At 56.4% G+C, this 11,009-nt stretch overlaps 1 protein-coding gene across 12 annotated transcripts in view; it reads right to left on the reverse strand.

Moving 5' to 3' along the window:
- Positions 1-1,456: 1,456 nt before the first annotated feature.
- The window catches only part of MED16 (mediator complex subunit 16), a 15,421-nt gene continuing 5,868 nt past the window's right edge, over positions 1,457-11,009 (reverse strand). For 6 of the 12 annotated variants that reach the window (XR_002125622.1, XR_002125621.1, XR_002125618.1 and 3 more), the window contains 9 exons: positions 8,963-9,118; positions 8,054-8,265; positions 7,314-7,520; positions 6,196-6,406; positions 5,642-5,775; positions 5,343-5,535; positions 4,432-4,879; positions 2,865-2,986; positions 2,648-2,734 (listed from right to left, as the gene is read on the reverse strand). Coding sequence is in view for 5 of the 12 variants with exons in the window: in XM_019657398.1 (XP_019512943.1) it covers positions 4,446-4,879; positions 5,343-5,535; positions 5,642-5,775; positions 6,196-6,406; positions 7,314-7,520; positions 8,054-8,265; positions 8,963-9,118 (1,547 nt within the window). In the remaining 7 variants the exon portion in view is untranslated. Of the gene's footprint in view, positions 2,178-2,647; positions 2,735-2,864; positions 2,987-3,747; positions 4,880-5,342; positions 5,536-5,641; positions 5,776-6,195; positions 6,407-7,313; positions 7,521-8,053; positions 8,266-8,962; positions 9,119-11,009 lie in introns of those variants that run through there. The other 6 variants (XR_002125619.1, XM_019657399.1, XM_019657401.1 and 3 more) reach the window with 6 other exon arrangements.

The following is an 11,009-nucleotide window of genomic DNA, read 5'->3' on the forward strand; positions in this document are numbered from 1 at the left end:
CTGGCCATATCCCACTTGGATAGGTCACACCTTCCTGCTTCTATTTCCGGAGGCCGGTGCCCAGGTGGGGGATGAGAACTGAACATTTTGATCCATGGACTCCGTTTGAACATTCCAGGGAACCCATGGCAGGTGGACCACCTCATGTGTCCCCAAAAGCCAATGTTCCCAGTTTATCCCACTGGGCTTGCTCAGTGATTTACAGAATGTTCTGGTGCCTGCCGCACAACAAACTACCTGAACTTAGTGACATAGAGCCACCACTCATCCTTCATGCTATTTCTGCGGGTCAAGAATTGGGAAACAGGTGGCTTGTCCCCTCTTCACTGTGTCCAGGTGACCTGGGCTCACATTGAGGCATCTTTGCTTGCGTTGGGCCTGGGCTGGGGTGACTCGAAGTATTGGGTGGTCGGAAAAGTCATGACCTATTTTTTTCATTGCAAAAATGTGTCATGACTTTTCCAACAACCCAATAGATAGTGGCCCAATGAGGTGTGGGTGACATGACTGTAGGACGAGCCTTCATCTCCATCCACCTCAACAAGCAGACAGCACAGCGGCCAAGTCACAGGTGTGGTTGGGTAGGAAGGACCTGGGGACATCTCAGTGGGGGAAAGGCCTTATTTCCACTCCCCAAACTCCTGATTCTGAGAACAAATGGTTTAGACATTCCCTCCACTGGCTTACAATAGCCATGTCCCTAGGGCAGTGACCCTCACTTACATGCATCTCTATTCAGGAGTCTGCCTGAGGGGTCCCCACTTTACTAGGGGGGCAGTTGAGGCCAGGTGGCCAGGAGTCCACTGAGTAGGCCGAAGGCCAGCTTCCTCGTCCTCTCCCGGCATACGCAGCCCAGGAGCTCCAAGTTCCTGCGGAAAACACCAGCCAGACCACAGTGGGACTGGACGCTGTCCCAGTCCTGCAGCCATGGGAAGGCAGGCTATAAAATTGGCCCAGCCTCTTGGTAACGGCTCCCTGAATACTGCCACCCCAAGAGGCTAAGGGGTGCATGCAGCAGCCATTACCTCCCACAGATGCCCACCTGGCCTTCTCCTTGTAGCCTCCAAAGGAAAATATGAAAACCAACTACCACATAAAAGGCAAGGTGTTGCACCTGACACCTGAGGGGAAGCAATCCGGGCACTGAGGGCGCTGCTGGTGGCCAAGGTGGGACCGCTGGGGAGCCAGGCCTGAGCAGCTCTGGTTGGGGGAAACCAAGACACACACACACACACACACACGTGGAAACACGTGGATACAGAACACTCACCCCCAGCCTGTTGCTCCCTGTGGGATCTGTGCCTGACATAACTAGATGCTCCATAAATGGTGACACAGAAAGAGAGTGACACACATGGGCACAAAGACCAGGACAGCATGATAGGGAAAGGAAGTTGAAATGGGTGGGGCCTAGGAAGGGGCTGCTGGGCGACACCCACCATATAACACGCAGCTGTGACACAACCCAGCTGATCATTTATTGGGCAGCCCAGGTCAGAGCCCCCTGAGTGAGCAGCTACAAGTAAGCAAACTGAGGCAGGTGCCTGGTTGTTGTCACTAGCAGCAACTACTGTACACCCGATAGGTTCATGTGGGACATTTTAAAGGACAAATGCCCAGACTGTTCTGGGTCTTCTAAACGGGTACCTGGGACATTTGGAGGTGCCCCTGGTCATCTAGAGGCCCGGGGAGGTCGGCACTTGGGTCATGAGACGTATTGGGCAGGCCCAGGTCTTTCTCAGTCAGCACCCAGCACAGGTAGATGTACACCCAGGCCTCTCCTCCAGGGACATGCCATTAGGCTCCGAAGGAGAGAAAGTAGTGCCACTGGGCTGAGGGGCACCAAGTAGAGGGGGCTTCAGGCCATGTCCTCACCTGCCCCGCCTGTCATGGGGACTCTGGCCTTGGGTGATGAGGCCCCAAATGTCACACTTCAAAGATATTTTTTAACACACCCAATGAAGGTCCCAAGTGTGTGAATGCTGTCACCAGTGAGGCAAAAGCATCAGCCTTCCCATCAGAAATCTATTACAGGGCACAAAGACCCAAATCAGGGGCAGCTGAGGGCCATCCGCCGCCACAGCCCCCCACACAGGCAGTTCTTAATCCAGCGCTGCTCCCACTGCTTGACAGCCGTTGTCTTGTTGGGTGACTTGAGCATGGTGACACAGCCGCACCTGTGGGCAGTTGGTGAGCCATTGTACACGCTGTTCCCCCACCAGGAATGCTGTTTCCTGCACTGCCCCCACACCAAGCTAACTCTGCACGTCCTTCTGTCATGGCTCAGGCATCGCCCCCTTACCTCCCTGAGTGGACAGTGCAGGGGTTGGGAGTTCAAGTCCTGACTCAGAAACTCCCTAGCGTCTGGGGTTGTGTGGCAGCAAAGTGCCCGCACAGGGTCCAGGCTGTGCCCTGGTTGCTCCTTTATTCCTGCACTTGGGTTACCAGGAGCTCCACGAGGCCTGCAGTCACTGTTGATGCCCCAGGACGGGATCCCAGGACCTCCTGAGGCAGCCTGGCCCTTACAGAGACCACAGGGAGGCATGCTCATGGGTGAGGAAACTGAGGCTCAGAGTGGAAGGCTCTCATCCTGAGGTCCTGGGTGCAGGGCAGGGGCAGCACGTGCTGCAGGGCCACAGGCACGGCTCACCTGGTGCAGACCTTGCACTCCTCCGTGGGGTAGGCGCCCAGGTGCAACCTCCGCAGGTGGTCCATCTTGGGCTGGCCTGGTGCCCTGGCAGGCAAGGGGAGATGGAGGGGGTCAGGGGCCTGTACACACATGCAGACACACGCAGACAGGGGCACACACATGCATGCACACGCTGGAACTGACCCATCTCCCAAAGTGTACACGATGCACCCACCATGGCAGAACACAAGGAGTGTTCAGGTGTGCGTGTGTCCACGTCTGCTGCTCACAGACACATGGGGCCTGGATGGTGCCATGCCCTCTGGATGACACCAGAGAACCTGGCAGCAGGAAACCCTGTGGAAGGGGACCCAGTGGCTGGGCTGGGACAGCTGGTTATACTCATGTGAAATACGTAATACGTTTAAAAGTTTTCAAGGGGGTGACTGGTTAGCTCAATTGGTTAGAGTGTGGTGCTGATAATACCAAGATTGCCCGTTTGATCCCTGCATGGGCCACCGTGAGCTGCATCCTCCCTAAGAGTCAACTATGCCATTGTAGCATGAAAGCAATGTGTAACCAATGACCATACCTGTTCCCTAATAAAATTTTAAAAAGAAAAAAAAAATCCCTGTCATTTAAAAAAACAAACAAAAAAAAAGTTTTCAAAACAGAGTTCAAAAGCTTCCCGTGACTGGGGCCGGCCGAGTGGCGCGATGGTTAAGAACTCGCTTGGGATGCCAGAGGGCCCCGGTTCGGATCCCACATATGAGGGCCAGTAACACTGCCCTCCACAGCTAAGATGCTGAACAACAGCTCAACCTGGAGCTGGGCTCCCTATGAGTCGCCGGCGACGGCGTGGGCTGCAGTCCCTGTGGCAGTAGATTGCCATGGGCTACCGTGTGTGGCCAGCAGCCAGCGTGAGCGGCCAGCAGCCGCAGTGAGCGGCCGTCCAGAAGCCGGCGACTGATCTGCCTCGCCAGAGAAGAGCGCAATGATGGTGCCAACTTGGGCCAGTGAAGCGACATCCTCCACAACTAGACTGAAGAACAAAAAAACGACAGCAACTTGTCTGTTCCCCTTTCCCCAATTCCCCAGCACTGTTCCCATCCCCCCAATTCCCCAATAAAAAATCTTTAAAAAAAAAAAAAAAGCTTCCCGTGACTGGCCTCATCATTCATGAAGTCTGTTCTGAAAGCAGACACAGAGGGAAGCCTGTGATTCATCAGGCTTCCATGACATAAGGAAGAAGAGCTGGGAGGGCCTGGAGGTGGGACTGCTTTTCCTTCTGCTCATTGTTTTCTGAAATTCCCACCCAAAGGAACAGGCCACGTGGGGAGTCACGTGTCTCTCTTTACCCAACGAGCATCAAGTGGGGGTGGGAGCCTGATGGTCCTGGTTGGGATTGCCACCAAGGTGCCTCCTGGTTCTGACCTTGGCTCAGTGACTGCACCCGTCTGAGGTGTTCACTTGCCCGTGAGATGGGGACAAAATCCCACCCCATGGTGCTGTGAGCAGTAAAGGGCTAAATTCAGCAGGTTTGGGCTGTCAAGACCCCGCATTTCCAAAGACAGGGCTGGCCCCTGACTGCCAGAGGTCCCCTCAGCCCTGTGAAGGTCCTGCCTGAGTGTTTTATCTACTGGGGGCCTGGGGCCAGGCTGGGTGTGGTTTATAGTGAGGAGCTCGGACCACGTGGTATCAGCTTGACCTCTGCAGGGGCTGGAGCATGAGAAACCAAGGTCAGCCACATGGGCACTGCAAACTGAGTGTGACAGACCACGGGGAAGACATTACATACATACCCAAAGTGCACAAATCAGTCAAGACCAAGGTGACAGTGGAGGGAAGAGACAGGTACTGGGAGGCGGGGGCGATTCAGTAACTGAGTGATGGACGTCTCTAGGGGACAGAAGGAAGCAGCAGGTACAGCATGTGGAAAGGCCCCGAGGCAGAGGCATGAAGGAGAGTCAAGTAGTTTTGGGGGGAACCTCTTGGAAGAAACATGCAAAGGGCCCAAGGCAGAGGACATGCACCTGATGAGGCCATCCAGCTGCAAGGTGGTGGCGCTGCCAGGCAGAGCAGGAGCCTTGCCAAAGTGCAGCCGCAGAGGCTGCTTGGGCTGCAAGCGGCTGACCAGGCCGTCACTGACCGGCAGCCAGTCCAGGCTTGGGATGAGCAGCTGGCTGGGTAGCAGGCAGCACTCATCAATGAGTGCCTCATCTGGTTCGCTCGTGGGGCCCTCATCACGGCCTGCAGGAGAAGGGATGGGGGGACCATGAGGATGTCATGCTCAGCTTGGAGCTCAGGGACCATGTTTGGGCCCAACTCTGCCCTGTCTTCCGGGGTGGCCCTTGAAGCTCCTCCCCCTCTCTGGCCTCAGTCTTATCCTCTGTAAAATGGGAACCCAATCATTCACTGAAAAAATTCAGTGAGCACTGGGTGCCTTCCTGGGAACAGGGCTGCCAAGGGTGACAGAACCTGGCCCACTGGAAATACAAGACCTGGTAACACAAGAGAAGCCACCAGTGCCTAATAATGGCTGGTGTTTAATGAGCACCCATCCTGCACTTGAATCTGTGCTGGGTGCTGGGGAAACAGTGGGGACCAAGAAGATAGAGCTGGTTCAACCTTTGGGTGCTTCTATTCTGGTGGGGGAACTCAGCCAGAGCTTGTATGTTGGTGGGGGGATAGAGCAGAGGGCTGGGCGTCTCACAGCAGATCCAGAGCTTGGTGAGCAGGCGGAAAAGCAGGGACATGCTGTCCTGGGTGTCGGAGGTGGCCGTGTACACAGGCAGGCAACTGGGCTTCAGCAGGCCCCAGATGCGGATGACGACCATCAGCTCCCGCAGCATGCCCAGTGAGGTGCCGTCCCGCAGGAAGCTGTGGCCAGGCCGCAGCGGGGAGCCCTGGGGAAGAAGCACTCAGGCTGTGAATTTAACTGTATGCAGCATCCTAGGACCTCGGTGGGTTCTGGGGCAGGGGGTTCTGGGGAGGGGGAGGTGGGGTGCGCACCTGGTTGGGCAGGCTAGCCAGCAGGTAGAGCACGAAGTCGCCCACCCACTGCAGGAGCTGCTGTAGCGCCTGCAGTGTGTTCATATCCAGCACAAACTCCTCCGTCTTGAGGTTGATCATGACCTTGTCGATGTCTGGAAGAGGAGCGTGGTCAGGAGCGGCTGGCCCCACTTTGTACCCTTGGCCCCTTACCACCCACCATGAGCTGGGGCCAACCCAAAGCCATGAACAAGCGAGTAGGCAGGATTGCTGAGCTGGGGACCCTGAGGGAGGGGCTGGACCAAGAGCCACAGAATGTCCACCGCTGGCCATCAGGATGACCCCACCGACCCTGAGGCCCACCTGTGCTGGTTCCCTTTCAGCTCCCCCCTCCCAGGCATTTGCTCAGGGACATAGCTCCCAGGCCTGGCTGACTTTTTTCGTTCCCCTCTGGGTGACATTTGTCCCCAGCTCCAGGCCAGCCCTCAGGGCTGGCACATCCGCCACCTGCAGGAGACCATGCCTGGCACACAGGAGACACCAGTGGACAGTTCTTGGGTGGAGGCAGGACCCACCGGCATCTGTGATCTTGGCACAGATCTCAGTCAGCCGGTCGCCGGGACTCTTGTCGGGCGTGTTAAGGATATGAGGACGCAGCAGGGACTTGAGCATGGAGCTGACAGCGATGAGGAAGAGCTTGGTGTGGTAGTCACACACGCGAGTCACTGTGCAGGGTGACAGCTTGCATAGTGAGGCCTTCATGGCCAGGATCCGGGTGGAGAGGACCTGGGGGGACGCGCAGCGTGAGCTGGGACACCCTCCTGAGAGGCTCGGGGAAGAGGCTTTTGTCACAGCGTGTAGCTGGGCTGGGCAAACTGAGGCAGCCTATTTAACCTCTCTGTGCCTCATCTCCGACAGCAGAATATGGTAAGAGGACGTGCCTACAGGATGGGTAGGGTGTCAACCTGTGAGTGGCCCTGCCTCCAAGGGACAGTGGGCCACATCTGGGGACATCTGTGGTCGTCACAACAGGGAGTGCTCCTTGCATTAAGGAGTGGGGATCAGGGTTGCTGCTCAGCCCCCAAAGTGCCCAGGATGGGCCCCCACAGAGATAACCCAGCCCAGTGTCAGCAGTGCTGGGGGGGACCTGGTCTCCTGGGACAACTGAATGCACTAATGTATTAAAATGCTGCACAGTTAGGGCCCATAGCGTGCAATTTTATTTCTGCCACGTCCCCACATTCTCCCTAATAATCAGTCTTACTCCAGTCCTATCAGGCTGCTCTTGTGAAGGAGTCCTTTTCCCCATTGTACCATCTTACTGGTCACTGCTGGCAGAAAGAAAAACCACCCATTTCTAGAACCATGCTTGTGCAGCACCCACGCTGACCTCCCACTGGATCTCAGGGCACCGGGTACTCATGGTTTCAGAGGCACACACATGTCATCTGGTCATTGCTCTTTCTTCCCCTTTGATGTCTGAGCCTATTTGCTACCCTTGTCACATTGTGTGGGTGAAATGCCAGGCTCCGAGCAGGCATGTATATGGCACACTCAGAGCAGTTTGGGGACATGGCCCCCTGTCCATGGCAGGGGGGTGGGGCTCCAGGAGTTCATGTCTTGCCCGCAGGGTTCTGATTTTCTACAGAAAACTCAAAGTAAAAAAGTTGGGGGGAGTATTGCCTGGCACTACCTGCTGCAAGGTGGCACTCTGGCGCGTGTACTCCTCGTGCAGCCTGTCCACCAAGTTCTGCACCATGGCAGGCTGCACATGCAGCAGGATGTCCCACCAGTCATAGCCAGTCACCATGCAGTACTCCAGCAGGAAAAGCAGGTGCCGCAGGGCCAGGCCCATGTCCAGCGTGTGGCCCATGGAGGGCGAGATGCGAAGCATGCTCAGCTGTGGGAAAAGATGGCCAGCGAGGCCACAGAGGGCACACTTAGGTTCTGGCCACACCTGGGGCTCCTGGGCCACACCACCCTGGTAGGCATCAAAGACTGCCATGCAGAAACGTTAATGGGCTCGCAGGAGCTGCACACACTGGATGTTGATGGAGTCATGCTTCCCAGAAACTGCCTGAGAGCCCACCCTACGTCTGCAGGGCACATCTGGTGTGATTAGACCTGTCATTTAGGCTCCACGGAAGACGCAAACCCAAGTGGGGCCATAGGTATCCCATCATTCCCCAGGAAAGCTGAGCACCTCACACAAGGACAGGCCTGTGGAACGGTGGTGGGCAAGGCTACCACACATAGGTGCCATGGAAATGGGACCAGAATTTGAGCAGGAGCCAAAACTAGAAGTGACAAGCTGGTGCCTGACAGTGACTTGACAGAGCCCATGTCCTCCCAGGCAACAGGGGTGGCGTGGGGTAAGGACTGCTCCAGTCCCCACCGCACAGGTGGCTTTGATACACCCAGGCCAGTACTTGCCTTCCCGTGGTTGTCAATGCCCACGAGGGCCAGAGAGGTCCAGGAGAGCTGCATGGCCTTAAAGTGGATGGCAGAGCCCGTGGTCCGAGGGCGCTTGATGGCCGGCTCGTCCACAGCACGTGTGGCCACAGAGCTGTAGAAGACAGCCATGGTCTGCAGTGACAACCGGTGTACGATGTGAACGCTGCCATCATGGAAGGCCAGGGCCAGCCCTGGAGGAGGAGCACATGCAGGGTCAGGCGAATGACCACCCAGCTCTGGATGATAAGTGCCTGTCCTGGGGAGGGGTGAGGCCCAAGTTGCCCGGGACCCAGTGGCCCTGTCAAGCCAGTTGTCCCAATAGCCGCTCCCCTCCTTTGCTAACAGCCCACGATAGTCAGTGCAGCACCCCACTGCCAGTTCAGGCTGCACATCCCCCACTCCCTTGCAGCTGGCACTAAGTTTTGGCTGATGTGAGAAAACTTACAATTTCCAGGGGGCAAGGTGGGAGGGGAGAGGGGCACACAAAAGGCCTTGTGGCAGTAACAGAGGTCGGTGAGGTCAGAGACTTGAACCTAAAGCTTGTAATGAACATGTAGCTGGGTTGGGAGGCTGTCAGCTGTCACAAAACTTTAAGCCTAACTCGTTTATGGTCACAGGTCCAGGGACTGAACCTAGGATCAACAACTCGGCTGCTAAAATAAGATAGGGGGGGCTGATTATCTGGAAAGTTTGCCCCAGTTCTCAACCTCTGCTTTATCGATTTCTAACACATCTTTACATGTTAAAAATGCAGCTTTTCATCAGCTAGCCTCATAGCCCTTTGAGCCTCTGTCCTGAAAGCGGGGCCACCTGCTTGCTGGGAACTGATTCGAGGCCAGTAGGCTCCCACGGCCCTCAGACCCAAGCCTGAGTCGGAGCCCGCCGTACCAAGGCCAGGGTAGAACTGCGTGTCGCTGGCCACCTTCAGATCAGTGTTGGTGAGCGAGATGGGCAGCTTGGGCAGCGCCACGGCAGACACTCGGTCCAGGTCATTGGTGGCCGACAAGATCCGCCATTTGAGAATCATGGGCTGCTTGTCGCCAACTGAAAAGAGAAAGGGACACAGGATAGCAATGGAATGAAGACAAGACAAATGCTACAAATGGGCCCCCACAAGGGGCACCAGTCAGGTCCCCTTCTTCAATCCCTGTGCCTGCCCCTTCTCAGGGTCCCGCCTCAGCCCTGACCACTGGGTACCATGCCCCAGCTAGCTGCCTGGTGGAGGATGTGACAGGAGGTGGCTAACAAAACCCAGTCCTGAGGCACCATGGGGATGGGTAGGAGGTATCCCCTGGCTCTTCAACAGACCTGATGAACTGAAAGGGAACGCCACCCCAGACCTTGCTGCCACACATACCCTGAAACTGCCCTTACAACTCCGGCAGCTTGCGTTGGATTTTGTCCCTTATGATCTAAAAGGTCCTAGGTGAGACTCCAGCTCTCCCACCAGATAAGACATGTCCCCTTCCTGTGTCCACCCCTTGGCGTGATGATGAATGCCTCCCTAATGGGGCAGAGTGATTCCTGTGAACCGGGCTTGGCCAGTGGGCGCTGGTGAACGTGATATGAGCAGAGGCTCAAAGAGGGCTTGTGCTGGGACGCTGGGCCAGCGGGCTGGGCTACAGGGCCGGCACCCAGGGAGAGTGGGCACAGCTGCCATCAGCAGCCCGAGCCCGGAGGCTGATGGCAGGCACAGGAACCAGGCAGGCACAGCGGGTGCCCTACTTAGGACAACACAGGCTGTGGTTCTGAGCCTCAGTTTGGGGCTGGTTTGTTACATGGCAAAGCAGACTGTCACAGGGCTCCTCTCTGCCACCCATGCGTCTCCAGATCTGTGCCCCCGAGTGGCTCCTCAGTTTATAAACCTGCTGCAAACCCAGCAAGGGTGTCTCCGCAAACATCACCCCCCCCCCCCGCAGAGGAAACTGAAGCCCAGGGAGGTCACAGAGTGGAATTCTGTACACAGAATGTAAGGGTAACACCACAGTGGGGTGTCCAGGGAGGGCCTGCAGGACAGGCACTGTGCCCAGCCATTTACACTCTTCCTTTCCCCTGACCAATGCCTGGAGAGGCAGAGGCCCCCTGTAGGGCCACCAGCTGCTATCCACAAGCTTCCCAGGATGCTGGTCCAGGGACAGGGCAGTGGTGGCTCTCTTCACATTAATTTCTCTGTGGCCAAAATGGGCAGCTTATGTAAGCATGGGCAGGGGGCAGAGCCGCTAGGGGCCTTTTGAAACCGTTTCATTAGTGGCTTCTGCTTAACGTCCCAGCAGATCCAACCACTTCAGGGTCCATTAGCACTAATCAGCAAAAAGCCGAGCTTTCTTCCATGGAGAAAACATCTGTGTCCGGGGAAGAGGCAGCATGAAACCTGGGGGATGAGGTTTATCCCCTACTCCCCCCAACCCTGGCTTTAGCAGATAAAAACCAAGTGGCTTTTTCCAGGGTCTGTGTCAGCGAGGAGAGGGTGCTTATCTTGGTAGGGCATCTTTGGGCCACCTTGAGCCATGGGGGCTTTGCGTGGGTGTGAGGATGGCAGAGGGGGAGGTGAGGCAAGCCGGTGGGTGTGTTCTTGGCAAAGTCAGTTAAACCCTCCAACCTCGATTTCCTCACATTGTACCAGGGTTTCCAGAAGATTCCATGGCTTTTAGGATTGAGTGCCTCCCTGTGGCCCCATTCTAGCTCCTAACCTCGTGCCCCAGGACCTTTCCACTGCCATTCTTCTACCAGGCACATGGTCTCCACAGGAGGTTTCAGTGTGAGGTGGTAAGGCTGCCTGCTGAGTGACTGTGGGCAAGGACTTTACCTCCTGAGCCTCAGTTTCCCCAAATTAAAAGTCAAATGCCCCAGGGCCGGCCGAGTGGCGCGATGGTTAAGAACTGGCTTGGGACACCAGAGGGCCCCGGTTCGGATCCCACATATGAGGGCCAGTGAC

The sequence above is a fragment of the Hipposideros armiger genome, unplaced genomic scaffold (assembly GCF_001890085.2).
Source record: "Hipposideros armiger isolate ML-2016 unplaced genomic scaffold, ASM189008v1 scaffold_275, whole genome shotgun sequence".
NCBI classification, from domain to species: domain Eukaryota; kingdom Metazoa; phylum Chordata; class Mammalia; order Chiroptera; family Hipposideridae; genus Hipposideros; species Hipposideros armiger.